The 23,455-nt window shown below is 41.0% G+C and overlaps 1 protein-coding gene across 9 annotated transcripts in view; it reads right to left on the bottom strand.

Annotated features, from left to right (window-relative positions):
• TTLL5 (tubulin tyrosine ligase like 5) overlaps positions 1-23,455 on the bottom strand; it is a 319,306-nt gene that overhangs the window by 267,887 nt on the left and 27,964 nt on the right. For all 9 annotated transcript variants that reach the window (XM_059914699.1, XM_059914700.1, XM_059914707.1 and 6 more), the window contains 4 exons: positions 19,595-19,725; positions 12,155-12,237; positions 5,533-5,602; positions 5,005-5,089 (listed from right to left, as the gene is read on the bottom strand). In XM_059914699.1, the coding sequence (XP_059770682.1) occupies positions 5,005-5,089; positions 5,533-5,602; positions 12,155-12,237; positions 19,595-19,725 (369 nt within the window). The remainder of the gene's footprint in view (positions 1-5,004; positions 5,090-5,532; positions 5,603-12,154; positions 12,238-19,594; positions 19,726-23,455) is intronic.

Below are 23,455 nucleotides of genomic sequence, written 5' to 3'. Positions count from 1 at the left end.
TGGGAGGTAGCATTCAGACCACAGCACTGCCACATATCAACGACTTTCTGCCAATGAATAGTAAATACCCTTTAGGTGGGACATGTGATCTCTGGTTCTCCAGTCTCCACCGGGCCAAACTTTTCAGTGAATGTCCTTGTAAGCATTTAAGTTTGTGACTTGTGATTTAGATCTTCACATATCAAATTTCACCCTATTTAGGTCTGAAAGCTTCAACACAATTTCTTTATTAGAAACACCTAAAAGAGGTAATTCTCTACTAGGTAGCCCACAACCAACTTTGCAAACACTGCTCCTAACACATACTGAAATTTACACGATGAATTAAGTCTTGAACCTCCCTCTTAATGAAATCAAGACTTAGGAAAAGCTCTCATGACAGAATTTCATAGCCTTGACCTTTAAACAAAAAAAAAAAGAAAAAAGGAATGGGGGGCGGGTCCTACTTTCTTTATAAATCTGAAACCCTGAGCTCTATTTCACCACCTATGATGAACAGAGAACTATATGCCCTTTTCTCTCTTTTTTTGCCACATTAAAATATATATAGATTACCTTTATTCTGACAAATTCTTAAATCAAAAACTACATTTCCTTTTTGCTTTCTAATGTTTCTCAGTGAGAATCAATACAATGATAATAATTTGTCTCAGACTCTTGAGTGTGTATGTGAAGGAAGGTTTTCAATGTTAGACATATAGTAGGTACCTGATAAGCACTAACTGAAACTACAGCTGAGTTGCTTGTTCAGGAACTTTACCAACATGGAACTCAAACAAGAAGGAAAGCACAGTGTTAGTGGGGTCTTTGGAACTCTCTTCCCCCGTTCAAAAACTACTTTGTTCTTCTATGAATACGACACCATAGTCAGAGTTATAGAGAGTCCAGATGTAAGACAGTTAAACCGAACCCCCCAACCCCGCTTTGATAGCTACATATTCTAACAAACATTCACTACAAATGTACAAAGTAAGGGGAGGCCAGCTCTCAGGAGACCCTGGCTGTGGCACATGTGTTATCTTTCAGCAGGTGTAACCATTCAGCGCCAGAAACGCCTGGAGGATGAAGAGACAGCACCTCAGGCAGCCTTGCCAGGAGCCACTGGGTTTCATCCTGGCCTGACCCAGAAAAATCTTATGGAAGAGAACAAGAGGCCCAAGAGCTCTCTGATCTGCTGTCAACCAGCTGCGGCCGGGAGACTGCCAAAGTGCTGCAGTGACTAGGCAGCGCCCTGCGGAGCCGTCTGGGAGGGGATTACCAGCCTGATCCCCTGGTCTTCAGAGCCAGAAATGACTCAAACTTCACAAACAGCAAGGGCCTGCCAGGGAGGGTGACAATGAGCACTGGAGAGGGTTTTCTTCCCCTTGTCGGTGTCTCTTCCCCCTCTTGCTGCTATGGCAGATTCTGGACAGTGTGCAGCCTGTGAGGTAATCTGAATTCCTTGGCAACCGGCAAGTACCTGAATTCTTTCAAAACCACAGGAATCCAGCAGAGAAAAGGTAAATATCCCTGCGGAGCCAGTGTTAATTAGCAAGGAAGGCTACTGAAGAAGTAACTGGGGGTGGGGAGGAAGGCAGAGGCATTACAAATGCTTTGGGATCTTTTCTGAATTTCCAGTGAATAATATGGCTGAGCAGAAGCGAGGCGGTCCCTGACCCGGGCCTTCTCAGTGTCCCATTTTCCCAGTCCACCATGTGGATGGAGCTCTCCCAGCTCCCTGGACGGGTACTTTCATTTCCCCGCAGCTGACAGTGCTACCTACCTATCTTTGGGTCTCTGATATGATAGCACATTTGGTTTTCAACTCAATTTTGTTTTAATTTTTTTCAACTTTTTATTTTTCCTGTTTCAGTGAAAATTTGGCTATTAGCTTTGTCTCAAAAAGGGCCTCGTCAAATCATTTAGACCACATACTGGATCCACCTAAAACTGTAAAATCCAGAACAAAGTCTTTTTGGATTCCACCTCTTACAGGAAAAAAACCCTACACCATTTTGGTAGAGAAAAGCACCCCTCTCTGGAAACTTGAGTGCCCCCTGCTGGTGGAAAACAGTAACATACACGTGAAACTCAAAAAGTAGGAAGGGGCAAAACCCTGGACTCAAACACCACTAAGACAATTTTTTAAAACGTCTCAATATTGTGCCCACGTATAAGAAAATAATGAGAGTCTTTCTACTTCCTATGTTAATAAAGCAAGGACAACTGAAATGAATAACCTAGAAAGAAACTATTTAGGGTCTTTTTCTTTCGTAAATTTAAGAAGGCAAAGAATTTACACAAAATTCTTACTTCACAGAACCGTCTTATGAAATGAACTTAATCTTCCTGTCATTAAACATGAATTTTGAGGCCCCAAACAGAAGTGATATGGGATAAGACCCTTCTTTTCTGAAGAAGGAAACCAATTACACTGCCACCAGTTCTGTCTCTTTAGGAAAGATTATGGTTTTCCTTTTTGAGCCTCAAAGTAAAATGGTCTAGTGATCTCATCCCAAACTGATTATCTTCAGTAATGTCTATTTAAAACAAACGTGACCCAAGATTACTAGAGGCTGCAGATCTGGAGATGCTGTAGACTATTGTTGAAAGTAATGACACAGTCAAATGGCTTCTGAGGATTAAAAAGCAGGAGATGAGTGCCAAGATACACAGTGGTTAAGACACAGGGACTTAGGCACATGGAAATTATTGTGCAGAGCAATGCACCCTTGCAGGACTGGCTAATAGCCTGTCATAACGTACTACTGTAAAGCTTTTATATTCACCTATACTTTTAGGTAAAATAGCCAAAGCCCTGAAAATTCTTTTTTTTTTGGTTCAGTTTAATCCAAATTTTTACAAATTTGTTTTCCAAATTATTCTAAGAAAGAGCATCCATTTTAAAAATATATAAATATATATACTCAATTCCTGCTGGAGGCAAGAGAAGAGTTACTCAATTCAGTGGGTTCTGACTTCCAACACACACCCAATAGCCAAAGCACTAGCACATCTGTAGTAAGTTCTATAATAAATATTAGTATTGTTCTCATTTTGCATCTGAGCCATTGAGGCTTTAAAACAATGCCGAATTTTACCAATAGCAAGGGCTATTAATATTGTGGGTGAAATACCTTTGGAATAATTTGCAAAACATATTGCTATGATATCCTTGAGACACAGTAAGCATAAACTTGAGGTCTTTTCCCTATTCAAGAAGTCCAGTTCATGGCAGGACATAATCAGTTCCCGAGAAGGGTACAGGAGACAAGCTGGGTGAGGATGAGTGGAGAGAGAAGGGTGAAGAAGTTCATGATACTCTGGAGGGAAAGCTCAGAAATCTCATATTACAAAATGGAAAATCCTCAGCATCTTATACACCTGAGCAGAAGTAAGGGGCCTTATTTCACCTTCTTTTTGTTCTAGATAATATGGAGACTCAGCTTTTATCCCTATACTTCAAAATATGAGAGGACATGTGTCTAAAAACACTACAGAAAACTTCTTTCCGATGAAAATCTGATTAGATTAGTAGTTTGTGCCCAGATACCTGGTTCAGCCCTTTACTTAAAAACTAAGAAATATTTTAGTTTTCTCCCTCCTCATTTTTCAAGGAACCAGAGGCCAGAACTAGGGAGCTTCCGTGGCCTTCAGTGTTCCCAGGGTTCAAACTCAAATCTTAGTTAAGAAGGTGACTACGCTTATAAATGCTGTCACTGCCACCTAGAGGTGAAGGGAAGACATGGCTCAACCAGGTAGAATCTGGTTAACTGCTCTCACCCTCACACGATGGATCAAAAAATTTTAGTCTAAAAAATAATTTAAAAAATTGAAATCCGATTCTAAAAGAACAGTTGTCAGAGTACAATGATATGTCTCAAAGCATCTACACCTAAATATGTAGCCTTCTTTTATCCACGGTATTTCCCATCTTTGATGTACATTTCCTAAAATACAGAAACATATATAGGCCATGCTTTTTACAGATGCAAACCACCTCCTAACCTGCTATGCTCTATAAGAAAACTATGCATAAAAAGAACTTCAGAGTTCTTTGGTAAAATATATAAGTAAAATATATATATATAAGTTTTGTGGGGGAAATACATAAATATATGTGTGTGTGTGTATATATATATATATATATATATATATATATATATATATATATATATGTATATATTAGCTTTGTGAGAGAAAAGAACACAAGCACACCAAAGTTATATACTTATTTTAAACAATTTAAAGGGTCTAAAAAAAACAGTCACCTGTAAAATCCTATGGATATGGGAAATGAAACTTCAAATTATTATAAGTTGAACTTTATTTTGTAAGTCACACTACCTTAAAACTTAAGAAGTACCTCAAGAAAAACAAACATATATATATATATATATATATATATATTATATATATATATAAAGTCACTGTAAAGTATATTACAGACTTGTAGGTGAAAAAAAAGCAGCTAATGCCCACCCTAAATACAAGAGGGCATGAAACAGCTCAAGCCTTCAGCTCTGGAGTCAGATCCAGGGGTTCAAATTCCCACTCCACTATCCACCTGCTGGAGACCTCAGGGGAGTGACTTCAAGTTCCCTTACGCAAAGCCTCAGTTTCTGCAACTGCAAAAATGCATCAACTTTAAGGTTGTTGTGAGCATTAAAATAAATGTTTGGTATATAACAGGTATACACATGTGAGATTTTTTTTTTTTTCCTTTTTAGACCATTTGTGAACAACAGTGGCCCTAGGATCTTCATACCAATTGCCATTGCATGAAAATACAATGTGATCCTGGATCCCTGCTGGGAAAGGTGTGTGTTTACATACAAATGCTTGTTCATATGTGTGGATATGCAAGAGAGACTGTGAAGTGATAAGACTGATTTCTGTAATCTGAAGCCCATCTGGGGACACTCTTATTTTCCTGAGTTGAATACAACAGAAAAAACAACCTGATCTTAATACACTCTTTAATGGGTCAACTCGAATAAACACCCTCCGCCCAAGGTCTCTTACCTAGCCAGTCCTTCTTCATAGAGATAGATGACAAGAGGATCATAGGAAGTCACAAGCACATAGAGGCGCACATCAAACTTGAAATCTGGAAAAAAAATTGGGGCACACAGGAAAACCTAAGCTCATTTGTCTTCTGTTACAGAATGAATAGGACAATGTAACAAAGAAATATGAAAGACAGTCCTCCTCTCCCCATGAAACATACACTGCCCACACACCTTCCCTTTTGAGGATAAATAATAATTATACCATACATTGTAAATATATATATATATGCATTGTACAGTTTTCATATATATTTGTTTCTGTTATAACATACAAAGCACTTTCTTTTTTATTATCTCAAAATCAACTTCAAAATAATCCCATGAGGTAGGTAAGGAACCAGCTTCATCTCTGGAGCCACAGTTGCCAAGAATTTCACACTAGCTTAATAAAGACTTACTAGAGAAGACTATAAAAACGTTAAAAAAAAAAAAAATTAGTACGATCTAGCCCAATCCAGTCAAAGATCTAATCACAACTCACCATCTATGAGCAGGGGGTTGTTAATGTAACGGGAGACCAGGATGTTCTCTTCCAGGGAAATCTGGTTTGGCTATTGAGTAAAGAGAAAAATGAAAGGTAGAAATGCAAAGGAATCCTGGCTTACAATAAAGAAGCAAAGTTCTTAACCATTTAGAAATGATAATGTGGAAAACTAAAACTCTAAGAAAAGGTTTCCTCTAAGCTACCCATATATTAATTGGCCATATAACACACCACTTCCATAAACACTGTGAGAATCCAGTTATAATGGGGGAAAACAAAATTTACACAGCACCTCTCATAATAAATAGAGCCTAAACAGCTTTAAAGATTTATATACATGATATTAAATATTTACATGCCAAGAAAAAAAAAGCTACTTAAAAAATAAATTAAAACTTGCTTTCTCCCAAATGTAAAGCATGTTGGATATTTTAAAATACTACCATTATTCTTACAGGAAGGCTTTCATCAAGTTGCTCAGAGAACTTACAGATCTTTCCACAATGGATCCTGGCATTTTCCCTGTGAAATGGGATGGATATTTCACTGATTCACTCAATAGTGCTTGCTATGCCACTGTAGGTAAAGAGTGAACTAGATCTTTTAAATACTTTTTTCAATGAAGAAGAGCTGTCTATACAATAAATAATGAAATGTATGATGGGTACCGTATAAGGCACTGGGGATACAGTGATGAATAAAACAGATGCAATCCCTGCCCTCACAGAGCCCAATCTCTACTCCCAAGGAGTCTGATGTTTGAGTAGAGGGACAGCAAATATACAGAATTTAAAAGAACACAAAGCAGCACACCTACAAGTGCAAGATGTGAGGCTGCAGAGTGGGAAGAGATCTGGAAGAACAATTCCAAGTGAGACTAAAACAGAAAAATCAGTTGTCAGTCACCACAATCCATACAGGACAAAAGAACTCCAAAAGGGAAGTGGCTATAATGATAATTGTGATGATAATAGCTATAGTAGCAACAACAGAAACACTATTAACATTTGCAGGAAAAAATTTTTAATAAATGTACTGAAGATTTGCTATGTGCCAACACTGTTCTAATCCTTCACAAGTATTATTTCACTTAATCTTCATCCAACCCATGGTAAGTGTAACACCATCCAAATATTACAGATGAGGGAAGAGTCAGAGAGGGTTAGGAACCTGCTCAAAGTCACACAGCTAATAAGTGACAGAGCACCATTTGAACCCAGGCAGTCTGCCTCAGAAGCTTAATTCTTAAGCACTATTTGCACCTTTTCTCACAAGTTCTGACCTAAAATAACTGTCCAAATTTAAAAGTTTGCCTTTATAATAATGCATTTGCTATCCCAAGTACTACAGTTATAAAATAAGGATAATTGTGTGACCCATAACATCATACACAACCACAAGAAGCAACTCCGGGGTCAAGATAATGAGATTCCTCTCTCATTTCCCACTGCTGCCATCTCAAACTCAGAACACAACTTCACAAGCCATCTCTATGCATCATACAGACACTACAACATCACTACTGATTCATATTCTGGACTTGGTGACCCACACCATTTCCTGATCAGTTTCTCACACGTACTATCTCTATTTTGAGTCAGCTTAGTATGTAAGAACTGATGCAATCACAGTACAAAGAAGCAAGCTGCAGGCTGTGTTCCAAACCTAAAATTAAACAATTGCAGCTCTTTTTCTACTAAGTAACACCTACAGGCTACGACAGATATATAACCACCCAACTTTACTTGGAACCACAGACTACAATGGTAATGGTCTTCACTCTATGACACATCTAACATCCATGCCCATTTCCTCTCTTCTCTTCCTCATCATATACATTTGTCCTTTGAATTATGCAGAACATAATCTCTTACATTATTTCGGTAACTTTAGTATTTGTTCAACGGTCTATACCTCTCATTTCTATCTGCACTAGTAATTAAATTGTAAGCTCACGGAAGAAAAGAATTGTTTGAGTACAGTTTTTTTGTATAGTGTAATATACTGATAAGCAACTAACGAAATTTTTGACATCTTCAAGCCTGTCTCCTTTTCATCCATCCCCAATTAACTCATTTTAAATGATGTCAATTCTAAGCTCAAACTGCCCTCCCAAGTATGCTAAAGCAAGAATCTGAATTGTTGGGAAAGTCGGAAACACATCCATTTTTCTAATTCAACTTTAAGATTAAAGCTCATGGTATCTGTTAAGTTATTGTAAGGTAGACTGGTACAGCAGTTAAGAGGGTACGCTCTGGAATCAGCTAGACGAGTTAAAATCTTCACTTACTATGGAAGGAATAGTAACTACCTCTTAGGGTTCTCATAAAGTCTAAGTGAGATTATATTTGGAAGGTACAGTGGTAGGCACATAGTAGATGCTCAAGAAATATCAGTTAGTATTATTATTGCAAACTCAATAGTATCTATGTGGTTCCATTTACTGAGTTCCACAACTCAACAGCATTCCTCACGACGTGCCACACACCATTCTGCTCAGAGCAGTGCACTGAATTATAATGAAGATACATAAGAATTAGGAGATGATCCCTATTCCTGAAAAGCCTTTAAGGAGTGGCAGCACCTGGCACACAACAGGGACTCCCTAAATATTTGCTGAACAATGAGAAAAAATGGAGAGCACCGAAGAAAACATAAACAAATAGAAGCAAGAGAGCTGTAAGGAATTATATTCACAAATATAGGAGTGAACAGAGTGACCAAAATACTCTCCTGATACTTCAAAATCCCAGAGAAAACACTAGTATTTTATTTACCATGAATAATGTGTGAGACAAGGATGACTAAATTTGACTTCCATAAATCAAATTCATACCTTAATCAGAAAACACCAGATCTTTTCCCTCCTCGATTTGAATATATTAAATTGGGAAAATATGGCATTTAGTCACGGTTACTGCAGGAGCTGGAGCAAACACAACTCTGTTCCTTTATGCTGTATTTTCAGAGTTAAAAACCACATCATTAAGAGACCACGTTCGTCAATCAGCCAAGGTGCTTCCATCTGTAGGAGCTCACACTCCTCTCTCTTCAGTATTACATAAAAGTAATGCTTCTTCTATCCTTTATCCTATTCTCATAATGGTAAAAGTTGCTATTTGCAGATATTTTCCAAAAGGTTATGACTATTACGGGGAATTTTTAATAAGAGGCCCTCTCATTCCTCACTCCAGTGGGAAGACTGGGAAAGATGTTTTTATTTGGCCCTCACACCTAACTCTGCCCTCCCTCCGCCATCCCTCACCCACTCACATTAGCTCTGCTCGCAGACCCTCCACTGGAGCACTCCCTCTCCCTCCCCCTTGAATCTAAAAGGAAAGCAGGCAGCAGCCTTGGAAAGAGTTACTTCATGCAGTTGGCTAACGGGTCACATATTCCATGGGAAAGGATCCAGGTATGGAAAGGAGGAGATGGTTAGGCCTTGTGTGTAAGGAGGGAGAGAAGAGTATTAACTGCATGGTTTGTAGGTCTGGGTAAAAGGTGATAAAATTCCAGATTTGGAGAAAAATGGGACTCTTTTGCCATTATGTCCACATGTTGCCAGCTCCCCTGGTGCTTGCTGGCATCTTCCCAGGCTTCTGTCTGGCACTTCCACCAAAGACCTCAAAGAATCAGACTCATTCCAAAGCTTCACTGAGCGGGAGGTGGCAGGCAAAGGGTCCTGCCAAGTACTTTGATCTCTGCAGGGGGTCTCTAGGGAGTCAGCCCAGGGAGATGTGGGAGGGAGAAGGAGAGCCTGCCAAATGCATTCTCTAAAGACTTGTCACCCCCTTTATGAGACGCGCGCGGCATCCAGGGAAGAGTCAGGGCATGGGGTTCTCAGCCCCACCAAAGAAAGTTTAACTTTTCTATTCTTTATGATGTTGGTTTTAAAATAACAAATCACCAGGGCAAAAGAGCATTCCAAGAGAAAAAAGTCCCAGATGAGCTGGGAATAGATCCTATTCTTTTTGACTCATGTCTAAGAAAATAAAAAGCAAACTTGTACCACAGTTGACTTTCAATAGCAATTCCATTTGGCAGCTAAAACCCAAACCCAAACTAGTGCCGTCTATGAGATTCAAACAACACTGGAGCTCCTGGCACGAAGCTGAAGGAAAAGCTGTTGGACAGGAGCCTTCACACCAAGGTCAGAACAGAGACAAGAAAAGAGAGATCCAAGGCTTATGAGCAGTGCCTTCTGTCACAAGAGACCCAGGGCAAAAGGCCTCCAGAGTGACCCAGGGTCAGGTAGCAGAACTTGTAGCCTGGGCTTGGGGCTGTATAGCTACTGCATCAGAACCAGAGCCTATATTTCTTCAGCATGAAAGGTCTGGCCATCAGTGTTTACTGTACAGTTTTTAGTCCAGACTGAATTTAAGGATTTTCCCATATGAAAGACCCCTCAGAAAGTTAATTTCTGCACATATAGGAAATAGCTCAGACCATGTGGAAAGAAAGAGAATTGGGGAATTTGGGATGGTGCACCGACCACACACATGACATATCCGCCTCCCCCTCTTCCCTTCCAGGGTCCCACTGTAAGGACAGAGTAGACATTTTTAAACGTCTGAAATGATAAGGCTAGAAAACATTTAAAGGAGACAACAAAAGACCAAAGGTTTAAGGAAATCCTGAAAGACAGAAAGCAGATGGGAACAGGTTGAGGAAACAGAGCAGAGGAAGCCCCAGCCCCAAACATCAGAGGTGAGAGTGATCTTCCCAAGGAGACTTCTGAGAAGTTCCAAGCTGGCAGTGAACAAACACGAAGAGCAAGAGTGAGCCAACGGACAAGAATCAGACAATTAATTAACAAACAGCATTTAAAACAGTGCAGCCAACAGGCCTTCTCCAACAACCAAAGCTTTGCCCTCAGGATGAAACCTAACAACTGTCTCGGGAGCACATCTTCTGCGGGTGGGCACAGGGATCCTACAGAGGAGTGGAACTTGAGGCCACTGCATCCCTACAGCAGACACAAAGGTGAAGGGCGAGGAAAGGTAGCATCACCCCACAAGGAAATCACCAAACTCTTCCTTTATATCCACAATCAGGCAGGCCCTGTTTTGGCAAGGGGGAAGGAAGAAGCACGCTTCCTCACCCACATCCACCGAAGGTGCGGCCTGACATTCAACACGCTTTGCCCTCGCACAAAGCACAGTCAGCCTCCTGTCCAGTGAGACGTTATTAGGGAATCAGTCCTACACAACAGTAGGGGAAACCCAGGCCCGCTGTCAATTTCAATCAGTCTAGTCTTGTTCATCAGTGTGACTCAACATCTAAGGTCACTGAAATTGAGAAAACCCAACAGCAGGGAAAAAACCACGATCCCACAAAAATTCGTGAAACAAAAGAGAACTTTAAAAAACTTTCAATTCGTACCCTCAGAAAGACCAGCCAGCAAACTGCATCTATTAAGCAACAACAGGCTGTTATCACACACACACAAAAAAAGGCAAATCAGAAAATAAGAGTTTTTGTACCTTATGATAGCCAATATAGAAATACAGTAGATGGAATGAATGATAAAATGGATAGAGCTCAAACTGGGGATCCAGAAGATGAAGATGGGAAAAGACAGAGAATTTAAAATGAGAGAAAAGTTGACATGAAGAAAACACCCAGAATGCCTCAAAAAGGAGTTCCAGAAGCAGAAACATAGACAAAAAATGAATGATTTTCCCTCAACTAAAGAAAAACACTAGTTTCCATATTGAAAGGGCTGACCGAATGTCCAGGAGGAAGAATGAACAAAGACCCAGACTGAAATACTGGTTAAATTTCAGAATTCCCATCTGTAAAGTTTCTATTGAGTTTAATTTTTTTACTCAACTTATAGATAAAGCAGAGAAACTGAATCATAGTTATTGAAGAGAATGTAAATATCATAAACCTTTAAAATATAAAAACAATAAAAAATAATCAAAGCTAGAGGTGGAATGTGGAAGGAAGGGTAGGAGGTGATATGAGTGCAGTGAATATCAAACTGAGAATTAGAAACAAAATGTAAAGTTGAGAAAAGAAGAAACATAAATCAACTGTATTAGGTTACTACTGTTGTTAGTCTAGCCAGTGAGACTGGGGTTGGGATTTTATTTCATTTACTCTGTATATGTATTCAACTGAAAAACAACTTTTAATGAGGATTTTGCAAAGAATCAAGACTAATGACTTTTGAAAAAAGAAGAGGATGAGGAGGAAGAAGAAGAGGGGGGATGGAGGGGGACAGGAGCAGCAAGGATGCCATGCCAAATTAAGGTTAATTTGCTTGATGACCTTGAGGGAAGGAACCCACAGTTCTCCTCACAATAGGAACTAAATGTATGTGCTACCAATTAATGCTTAGTGCCAAGAAATTAGCAAGGCAGAATGCTGAAAGCAGAAAAAGTACCTCTTTTCTGCTGACACCAAAGGCTGCCCTCCCCCCAAATTCAATCAAGTGACTTATTAGCCATAGAGGAACTGTTGGCATGGGAGGAGGTTACTGCCAGTAAGGTGAACAGTAGGCGCATAGCCATCCTCAAATCACACGTCCAAATGCAGACTTAGTAGCTAAGGCAAAGGGTGAAGCAGGGAAGAACAAACACGGAGCGAAGTATGCCACCCGCTGCATACTTACATTGTTGATCAGGTAGACACCCCGCCCCCTGGAAGAGGCCACTGGTTTTACTATCCAAGGTCCCCGGTCCTTTGAATATGAATCTGTTCAAAATATTGGGAGACAAAATAGGGGACAAAGAAACAAAGAGAAAGAAGGGACATGAGTTTATTATCTCAAATTTTAACACTAGTTATCTACTCAGGTACCCAAAGAATTTTCCAAATTTCTAAGTGGAGGACAGCAAGTAAAATAAATAACCTGTATGTTTGGACTAGCCTTAAAAATGAAAACAGAGAAAGAGAGAGAAAGGAAAGAGAGGAAGAGACAGCAATATTACATAATATATTTCTTCCACCATTTCCCCTCTTGAATGAGAGGATGAAGACAAAATAAGGCAAATATCTGGATGTTAGTCTATTACTGTCACAAACAACCTTCACGGATCTTTGAGATCCTCGCCTCCTTTAACTAAAGGACCTCCAGAGGCTCACACTGCAGACGGTGACAATGTGAGTCAAAGGCTAGATCCCCTAATATGGTTACTTTCCTTAAGCAGTTTCTCTGAGCTTATAAGAAAAAATCGCCTTAAATAAAACAATGTGAGTGGAAAGGAAGGACAATAATTGACGAGTGGTTAAAAGGTGCCCTTTACTTTTTTTCCTTTCCCAGGTTCAGGTTTACACTTTAAATACCTTTGGATCATAGGAAAAGAAAATACACAACCAATATGAGGAGTCCCAGAGGCCTGCAGATGGCTCCGGCCTCCACTTAGGGAAGGTCAGTGGACACGAGAGAGAAGCAGAGACAAAGGACTCTCCCTCTGATAGGAGCCAAACTGTCTTTTCAAGGCCTCGCAACAGGAACTTGACTTTGTCGGTGCCACAAACCATTTCACCAGGAGAGAAAGAAGACCTCCTTGTCTTCTCTCCGCCACCCTCCCCTGCTTTTTCCCTTGATGTGACCTCACAGAATTAGAAAAAATGTCATGTGCCACACAGAATGTAAAACTCCGTGAGCAATTCCACTTCTGGGAATGTATTCTCTAGTCCTGCTCACACATATTGAAAGGTTCTTTGTACAAGATTATTCAGTGCTGCATTTTAATAGCAAAAGACGCCCATCAACTAATTAAATACACTATATTGCATCTATATGAGGGGCCGGCAAACTATTTTTTGGTAAAAAGCCAGATAATAAATAGCTTAGGCTTTGCAGGCCATGCAACTCTGTCACTGTAGCTCAAAAGCTACCATAAACAATACGTAAACAAAGGAGCATGGCTGGGCCCCAAAAAAACTTTATTTATGGACACTGAATTTCCTATGATTTCCACATGCCACAAAATCTTATTCTTCTTTTGATTTTCTTCAACCATTTAAAAATGTAAAAATCATTTTTAGCTCATGGGATACATATAAAAAGGCATAGGACCAGATTTGACACAAGGGCTGTAGTTTGCAGACACCTGCTCTACATAATGAAATATTAAGCAGACACACAAAATGAGAATGTTATTAAGGAACAGAGAGGGAATGAGCTCAAAGAGACTGGTGAGTGTTAAGAAGTAAAGTACAGGGCACTGGGTATTGTATGCTCCCATCTGTTCACATACACACTCAAGCCATGTGCCAGCAAGTGCAGAGAATACCTCTAGAAGGATATGTAAAAATACTAATAACATTGATCACCTCTGGGGAGAACTGGATGACTGAGGAAAAGAGGAGAAAAAAGGCTTTTCACTGATTATTGTTTTGTATTTTTTTGGGTACCGTGACTATATTACCTATATAATTTACATAATTTTAAATTCCTGCAATAGATGGCATATTTATATAAGACAAATTAAATCTCTATAAACTGAAGTCACTGAATAGATGTATATATATATATACTTTATATATTTTTTCCATTTTTCCATTTTCCCCAAATTCTGAGGATACAATAGTTTGAAAACAAAAGGAACAATTAATAGTAAAATAAAACAAAAAAAATCACAAAAATTTTTAAACTTCATTCATTCATTCAAAACTTCTAAGTACCCAACCGGTGTTAGGCAGTTTGCTAGTATGGGGCGTGCAGAAGTGAAAAGACAGCAGAAAGGCAGGCCCTAAGCAAGTAATTAGACACACTGAGCTCACGAAGAGGAAGTGAGGGAGCTACATACAGCAATGCCGAAGAAAATGACCAGACCCGTCTGAAGACAGTACCCCCTGTGGTGACAAGCGGACGCAGAAAATGCTCATTTTCAGAACAGGGAAAATCTAGCTAAATGCAACTTCTGCCATCTAACGCGTTTAATAAATCTTACTTTGTGGACTAGGCTTATCAGAAGTTTCTGGTGCTTCACTTTTATCATGTTCTTGAAATTCTAAATATCAAAAAAAGTGTCTTCATGCTAGGCCTTTCTCCTTGATTTGTTGTATTTCAGAACAAGGATTGATTTCTTTCACAGGTTCCAAAAATGTGGGTCAGAAGCAAAGGCAAGGCAAAGAGCTTGGCAGCCTGTCAGGATGAAGATATACTAGACAGGGCCTGCAACTCTTTCTGGTGCCTTCCAGGTCCTATGGCGGCAGCATGCTCAATCTAATGGAAAGAGCACTGAACCAGGAGTAGGAAGATCTGAGTTCTAATTCTGACTTTTCTAATTCTGGGCAATTTGCTTAAATTATCCAGTCTCATCTTTAAAATGAGGGGTTTAGTCATTTGAATTATGAGATCTCTCATAATCCTACTATTACGATTCTATAAATTTACTGATTACTTTGAAATCCAGTCATCTGAAATTAACTGGCTGACACTAAAGTTTTGCTCATTCCTTGGAATTATTTCTGTCTCTCTTGCAACTACAGATGACCAGAGGACGCAATTCTGGACAGTGAGAAGTAAACATAAATCTGCCAGGGCGTGGGGGGAAAGTTCTCCTTTTCTGATATTGGCGCCACGCTGCCTTCCTTGTTGTGTGTCCTTCTCCCTGTGTAGAAAGCTGTCCACGGCTGGAGAGTGGCTGCCGTTGGCAAGATTCTCAGTTAGGTTCTTCGGGGTCACAGACCTCCGACTGTACTATATACTGTTACACTAGCAACAGCGGCACCAGGAATCTAGCAAGATCTGGTCTGTATATTCCAAGCCCCACATTCTAATTACTGGGAACGGATTGGCAGTATCCAGGCTTTCACATCTCTTGAGGCAGTGTTTGGTCTCTGGGCTAGGTCTCTACAGAGATGGATTTCAGGTTTTCTCTCATTAGAACAAAAAGCTACAAATTCATGAGATCCGCCTTGGCTGGTCTCTCTAGAGTCTTCAGGCAATCCTCATGTCTGTTCCGTATCAGTTCCCTTTCAAAGGTTCTTTCACAGGCTAGTCACATGCCTTTCTGCTCCTCTCAAACACCCAAACCCATCCCTAGGTCCCTCATTCCTGGTACGTGCCCTCATCACCCTCTCACCAAGAAGGCTAGGAATCTGTAACATAAACCCACTCACCTGCTTTCCTCTCCATCTAAAATGTTACCTGGATGACCACTTAGCCTTCTTCTTTCCCTCCTTTTAGGGGAGAGACACGCCCTCCTTCCTGAAGCCCACCCTTCTACTTGGGCTCTTGACTGAACCCTCTCCTGCCTCCACTGGGACCTCATTCCCTTGCTCATATCTTCAAGGTCTCTCTCCCCTCTGACTTCTCTGTAGTTCTTCTCTTTCTTTTTCCCTTCCTTGGTAGTAACATCCACCTCCATATCTGCAACTTCCAGAACCTGTAACTTTGGCCAGAACTCAAAACTGCCTTTACAACTGCCTGCAAAACATCACCACATGGAGGCCTGTAGGCACCTCAAATCCACACCAGGTCCAAAATGTGACACTCCTCTTGTCCTTCAACACTTTTCCTCTACGTCAGCGGTCCCCAACCGTTTTGGCACCAGGGACTGGTTTCGTGGTTCCACGGCCAAGGGGTTGGGGAGTGGGGGGCGGGGGGGGGATGGTTCAGGCAGTAATGCGAGCGATGGGGAGCGATGGGGAGCAGCAGATAAAGCTTCACTTGCTCGCCTGCCGCTCACCTCCTGCTGTGCGGCCCGGTTCCTAACAGGAACCCCGGGGGTTGGGGACCCCTGCTCTACATTCCTCGTTACACTCCCTGGTTAAAGACTTAATGCTCCTCCCAGCTTCTCAGACGCACACCTTTGACCTCTGCCTCACTACTCACAGCCACTTAGTAAACTGTGTTTATTCTACCATTCTTTCCACTGCCTCTGTTCCATTCCAGCTACCTAGCTCAGTCTATCTATACTTCTTACCTGGATTATGACTTCCAAAGCGACCACTGTGTTTCTTCCCCCTGCTCCCTCCAATTCATTTCATGTAGTTATTTTCCTAAAGGCCAACCTGTTCATGTCACTTGCCTTCTCAAAAATGTCCTATTGCCTGCCCTCAACCAAGCACTGGAAGGTCAGGAACACAAGTGTCATGGAGAAAAGGGAATTTGTGAGTTATAATATGCTAGGTGGACAGCAGAGGAAATGAAGAGAACTGAAAACAGACTTTATGAGGAAGAGGAATGTCTCTTTGAAAGAGGAAGTGGTAGGAAGAGGCAAGTTTCTCCCCTAATAGGTAAACTTAGCAACACAACTGACCTACTAATGCTGGATTTCTCCCCAGTGGATTTAAGCGTAGAGGTCACGGACTCTGGACTACTGGCAAAGAATGACTGGCATCGTGGCAGGACCGCAACCAAGAAGCTTCCTCTTTACCATCACATCTTCCCTGGCCCCTCTTCTACCGCACAGTAAGTCCCCGCTGTGGTCTTTGGGAGGCAACAGCAATGAGGGATTTGTTTTGAGATTGAAGAACATCATTTGCCTGTAATAACTGCCCTGGGGCTCAATGTGGTGGCTTTGGGTTGCAGCTATATTCATTCTAGGTGTGCTACTGACCTTTTGAATTCATTTTTGTTAGAATGTAGAACCTGTAAGAGTTTGAATAATATGCTGAAGAAATGGGGCTTCCCTGGTGGCGCAGAGGTTAAGAATCCACCTGCCAATGCAGGGGACAGGGGTTCGATCCCTGGTCTGGGAAGACCCCACATGTTGCGAAGCAACTAAGCCCGTGCGCCACAACTATTGAGCCCGTGTGCCTAGAGCCCCTGCTCCGAAACAAGAGAAGCCCGCGCACCACAACGAAGAGTAGCCCCCGCTGGCTGCAACTAGAGAAAGCCTGCATGCAGCAACAAAGACCCAAAGCAGCCAAAAATAAATAAAATAAAATAAATAAATTTATTAAAAAAAATATGCTGAAGAAACAATTCTACTGAAACACAGATCAGGCCTGAACGCATGGAGGAACTCTAACTCTATCCAGTCTTCTGAATGAGCATCCAGCCCTCAACCTGCCTCCAAAGGGTGGGGAAGAACCACAGAATAAGAGATAGCAGAGAGGAAAAAGGGAATTTTCAACTTAATATCCCTCTAGTGTTTACTAGGAAATTATTCTGGACTCTGACTTCTCAATAGGAATTCAACAGCAGGGAGTTCATATCAGGAATGCTTTTACGTTGCTAACATGTTAGTTGAAGCATTTTTATGCTACCATGTTGGCTTATTACACAATTTTTTACTTTTATTATATAACAATACATCTCTACATAACTTGAAATAGGAAATATTATTGAACATTTATTAAGTACCCATCAGGCACCATTCCAAGTGCTTTCCATGTGTTAACCTATTTAAACATCCCAACAACACTATAATGTCAGTACTAGTAACAGTCCCATTTTACAGAGGAGGAAGCTAAGGCACAGGAGGTTTCAATAACATGGCTAAAAATCCCATAACAAAAATTCCTAACTATAAATGTTCAGCTTTGAGTGCACTGTAGCTTTGAAGTTAACTTAATTCATCTAGTGGATACTCTACTCTGACCCATTTCAGAGCCTTCTGCGGGCAAACACTGAACTGCCAACCACTGGTCCCAGCGGGGTCAACAAGTGCTCTCAGAAGAATGGCCTCCCCAAGGTGGGAGCGAGAGACCCTGTGACCACTCCTGATGCAAGTCCCAGAGGATGAACACCGCACTGCATGACCAGACCAGACCGCTAGGTCCAACAGGTTAAAAGAATCAAAAGTCAGGAAGTCTAGAGAAAAATTTCTCTTCCTCTCTCCATGCTTCCTCTACCTATAAGACAGGAATAGTCTTTTTCTTGGACTTATTGAGAAGAAAACTGTCTTGCTGTCCTCTCTGTGTGTCATAACTGATCCTCCTCACAGAAGTGACTTCTCTCATGGGTGGTACTGGGAAATGGTCATTGTGTGTATACGCCCACTGTCTTTGGCCACAAAGCACAGTGGTGAGGAGCCTGGCTTCTGAAGCCAAACTGCAGGGTCTGGATCCTAATCCCACCATTTGCAGCCACATAACTTACAGAAAGTTACTTAACCTCTCTGTACCTTAGTCTCCTCACCTGTAAAACTGGGAACAATAACAGTACCTACCTCAGAATAGAGGCAGCACTTAGAAGAGGGCCTAACAGAAGGGAAATGTTCATTAAGTAAGTGTTGGCTATTATTATTTTTCCTATTTAGACTCTCACAAAAGACCTGCCTCACACCTTCTCTGTATTCGTGCCTCTTCTGTGCTCTAAGCCTACTGAGGCAGGCATTGCCCGCCATGGGGGGAGAGTCTAAAATAGCCTATCTCCTCTGCTTGGACCTGGGGAGGTAAGTTCACTTCAAGACAAAAGAAGCAATGAGACTTGGATGCAGGCCATGCATTCCCAGCTAGCTTGACCACCAATACAGCAGACGTTCACGTGCCTATTTCGCTCCCATGAATATTTTTCAATTAGTCTGTACTCCAAGGAGAGAGAGTGTCACTAACTGGTACCTCTAAACCCTAACACCAAAAGAAGCGTGATACATGTACCCCAAAGAACATAAGTCACACAAGTCCAAAAATCGAGAGGACAGGGCTATTCCTTAAACGACAAGAGGAAGAGAGATACCAAAAAGGATGCATATGTAGTTCATATGCAGAAGTATATCCATCCTTACATGGGCACTAACTCTTGTCAATGAAAAAGAGACTTTTTGTAATAAACAGGAGCACATTTATACAATACCAATGTGTCCTTACATAAATGTCCTTACTAAGAATAAACACACACATACACGCTCAGAATAAAACAGTTTTAAAGTTATCTCTGCAATTGTTTTACTAAAGAAACAATTTTTTAAGGATCTGAAAAGCCCGGATTGGTTCCTGACTTGAGGCAGCCCTTGGAGTAAATCTGCCCCAAGTTCAGCTGCTGGGGATGGGGGATGGGGGATGGGGGATAGGGCATGGGGGATGGGGGATGGGGGATGGGGGATAGGGGATGGGGGATAGGGGATGGGGCATAGGGGATGGGGGATGGGGGATAGGGGATGGGGGATGGGGGGTGAGAATGGAGCATCAGCAGTCAAGCACTTACTACAGAATTCCGCATACTCAGCTGGCAGCAGGAAGGTCTGAGGGAGGATGTGAAAAGCCTTGAATCCGTGCGTATGCTGCATTCGAATGATGTTTTTGTACAGTCGGTCCTTCCGGGTTAGCTCATACGACCTAAATTTCAGAAAAGCATTTCCATTTCAGCACGCTATGACTCAGAGGTTATCCTGTGTCATCACATACTAAAGAGTTCACAGTTCATGAGCAGTTACTGACGATAGTATTATATCCCAAATCTATCACTTTGTCAAGGAAATGATCACCTTAAAACTAGGGCAATAAACGCTACCTATCAGGGAGTGTAATCTGGCAAACTACAAAAAGGCACTTCAGTTGGCCTCGACTGGATTCATGAGTCTATGGTTTGTTGCACTATTTAAAAACCATCTAAGAATCTTTGCTGTAACCATTGAAAATGCATTCTATCTGTTCCTCAGTACAAGATTTTCACTTTGATTTCTTAAAATCAAAGGTTGCTTTGCCAAATCTAGGTATCACCAATACTTCTTTCTTACCCACTGTCCTCTTCAGATCTAGAGCAGAGGTCCTCAAATTTTAGTGTACATAAGAATCACCTATAGAGTTTCTTTAAAAACAAATGTTCCAGGGTCACATCTCTCAAAATTCTGGGATGAAGTCTAGGGTTCTACATTTTAAACATGGGCCCCAGGTGATTTTGGTACAGATGGTCCAGAGACCACAATGTAACAGTGATTTAGTCTAGATCAGTAATTTCCAAACTTGACTGAGATACAGATCACCTCATTGATTTTAAAATATATAACTTTCTAGGTATACATTTACCTAGAAAGATTAAGCACCTAGAAGGTGCTTTTTAAATATACACCTTCTCTGGAGATGGTGATTCCTTGAATCTGCAGTAAGACCTATGAATGTAAAGTACCCCTAGTGTTGCTTATCATTAAGGAATTAGAAACACTGAATCAGGCTTAGGGGACCTTCAAGATGGCGGAGGAGTAATACATGGAGGTCACCTTCCTCCCCACAAATACATCAAAAACACATCTACATGTGGAACAACTCCTACAGAACACCTACTGAACACTGGCAGAAGACCTCAGACTTCCCAAAAGCCATGTGGCTGACAGGGTCTCGGTGCTCCAGCCGAGTGTCAGGCCTGAGCCTCTGAGGTGGGAGAGCCGAGTTCAGGACATTGGTCCACCAGAGACCTCCCGGCCCCACGTAATATCAATCAGCAAGAACTCTCCCAGAGATCTCCGTCTCAACGCTAAGACCCAGCTCCACTCAACGACCAGCAAGCTCCAGTGCTGGACACCCCGTGCCAAACAACTAGCAAGACGGGAACACAACCCCACCCATTAGCAGAGAGGCTGCCTAAAATTATAATAAGTTCACAGACACCCCAAAACACACCACTGGCTGCAGTCCTGCCTACCAGAAAGACAAGATCCAGCCTTATCCACCAGAACACAGGCAGCAGTCCCCTCCACCAGGAAGCCTACACAACCCACTGAACCAACCTTACCCACTGGGGGCAGACACCAAAAACAATGGGAACTACGAACCTGCAGCCTGCGAAAAGGAGACCACAAACACAGTAAGTTTAGCAAAACGAGAAGACAGAGAAATACACAGCAGATGAAGGAACAAGGTAAAAACCCACCAGACCAAATAAATGAAGAGGAAATAGGCAGTCTACCTGCAAAAGAATTCAGAGTAATGACAGTAAAGATGATCCAAAATCTTGGAAATAGAATGGAGAAAATACAAGAAACATTTAACAAGGACCTAGAAGAACTAAAGAGCAAACAAACAGTGATGAACAACACAATAAATGAAATTAAAAACTCTCTAGAAGGGGCTTCCCTGGTGGCGCAGTGGTTAAGAATCCGCCTGCCAATGCAGGGGACAAAGGTTCAAGCTCTGGTCCACGAAGATCCCACATGCCATGGAGTAACTAAGCCCTTATGCCACAACTACTGAGCCTGCGCTCTAGAGCCTGCGAGCCACAACTACTGAGCCTGTGTGCCACAACTACTGAAGCCCGCACACCTAGAGCCTGTGCTCCACAACAAGAAAAGCCACCGCAATGAGAAGCCCACACACCACAATGAAGAGTAGCCCCTGCTCACCACAACTAGAGAAAGCCCACATGCAGCAACAAAAACCCAACGCGGCCCAAAAAAAAAAAAAGAATGCTCTGGAAAGAATCAATAGCAGAATAACTGAGGCAGAAGATCGAATAAGTGACCTGGAAGATAAATAGTGGAAATAACTACCGCAGAGCAGAATAAAGAAAAGAGAAAGAAAAGAACTGAGGACAGTCTCATAGACCTCTGGGACAACATTAAATGCACCAACATTCAAGTTATAGGGGTCCCAGAAGAAGAAGAGAAAAAGAAAGGGACTGAGAAAATATTTGAAGAAATTATAGTTGAAAACTTCCCTAATATGGGAAAGGAAATAGTCAATCAAGTCCAGGAAGTGCAGAGTCCCATATAAGATAAATCCAAGGAGAAACACACAAAGACACATATTAATCAAACTATCAAAAATCAAATAGAAAAGAAGTAATATTAAAAGCAGCAAGGGAAAAGCAACAAATAACATACAAGGGAATCCCCATAATGTTAACAGCTGATCTTTCAGCAGAAGCTCTGCAAGCCAGAAAGGTGTGGCAGGACATATTTAAAGTGATGAAATGGAAAAACCTACAACCAAGATTATTCTACCCTGCAAGGATCTCATTCAGATTCGACAGAGAAATTAAAACCTTTACAGACAAGCAAAAGCTAAGAAAATTTGGCACCACCAAACCAGCTTTACGACAAATGCTAAAGGAACTTCTCTAAGTGGGAAACACAAGAGAAGGAAAAGACCTACAAAAACAAACCCAAAACAATTAAGAAAATGGTAATAGGAACATAGATATCGACAATTACCTTAAATGTAAATGGATTAAATGCTCCAATCAAAAGACACAGGCTCGCTGAACGGATACAAAAACACAACCCGTATATATGCTGTCTACAAGAGACCCACTTCAGACCTAGCGACACATACAGACTGAAAGTGAGGGGATGGAAAAAGATATTCCATGCAGATGGAAATCAAAAGAAAGCTGGAGTAGCAATTCTCATATCAGACAAAATAGACTTTAAAATAAAGACTATTACAAGAGACAAAGGACACTACATAACGATCAAGGAATCAATCCAAGAAGAAGATATAACAATTATAAATATTTATGCACCCAACATACTTCAATACATAAGGCAAATGCTAACAGCCATAAAAGGGGAAATCGACAGTAACACAATAATAGTAGGACACTTAAACACACCACTTTCACCAATGGACAGATCATCCAAAACGAAAATAAGTGAGGGGAAACAAGCTTTAAATGATACATTAAACAAGATGGACTTAATTGATATTTATAGGACATTCCATCCCAAAACAACAGAATACACTACCTTCTCAAGTGCTCATGGAACATTCTCCAGGATAGATCATATCTGGGTAACAAATCAAGCCTTGGTAAATTTAAGAAAATTGAAATCGTATCAAGTACCTTTTCCGACCACAATGCTATCAGACTAGATATCAATTACAGGAAAAAATCTGTAAAAAATACAAACACATGGAGGCTAAACAATACCTACTAAATAACCAAGAGATCACTGAAGAAATCAAAGAGGAAATCAAAAAATACCTAGAAACAAATGACAATGAAAACATGACCACCCAAAACCTATGGGATGCAGCAAACAGCAGTTCTAAGACGGAAGTTTATAGCAACACAATCCTACCTCAAGAACCAAGAAAAATCTCAAATAAACAATCTAACCTTACACCTAAA

The sequence above is a fragment of the Balaenoptera ricei genome, chromosome 2 (assembly GCF_028023285.1).
Source record: "Balaenoptera ricei isolate mBalRic1 chromosome 2, mBalRic1.hap2, whole genome shotgun sequence".
Lineage (NCBI taxonomy): Eukaryota > Metazoa > Chordata > Mammalia > Artiodactyla > Balaenopteridae > Balaenoptera > Balaenoptera ricei.
Note: the sequence above shows the minus strand (reverse complement) of the source record. Positions and strands in the feature narration are given on the sequence as shown.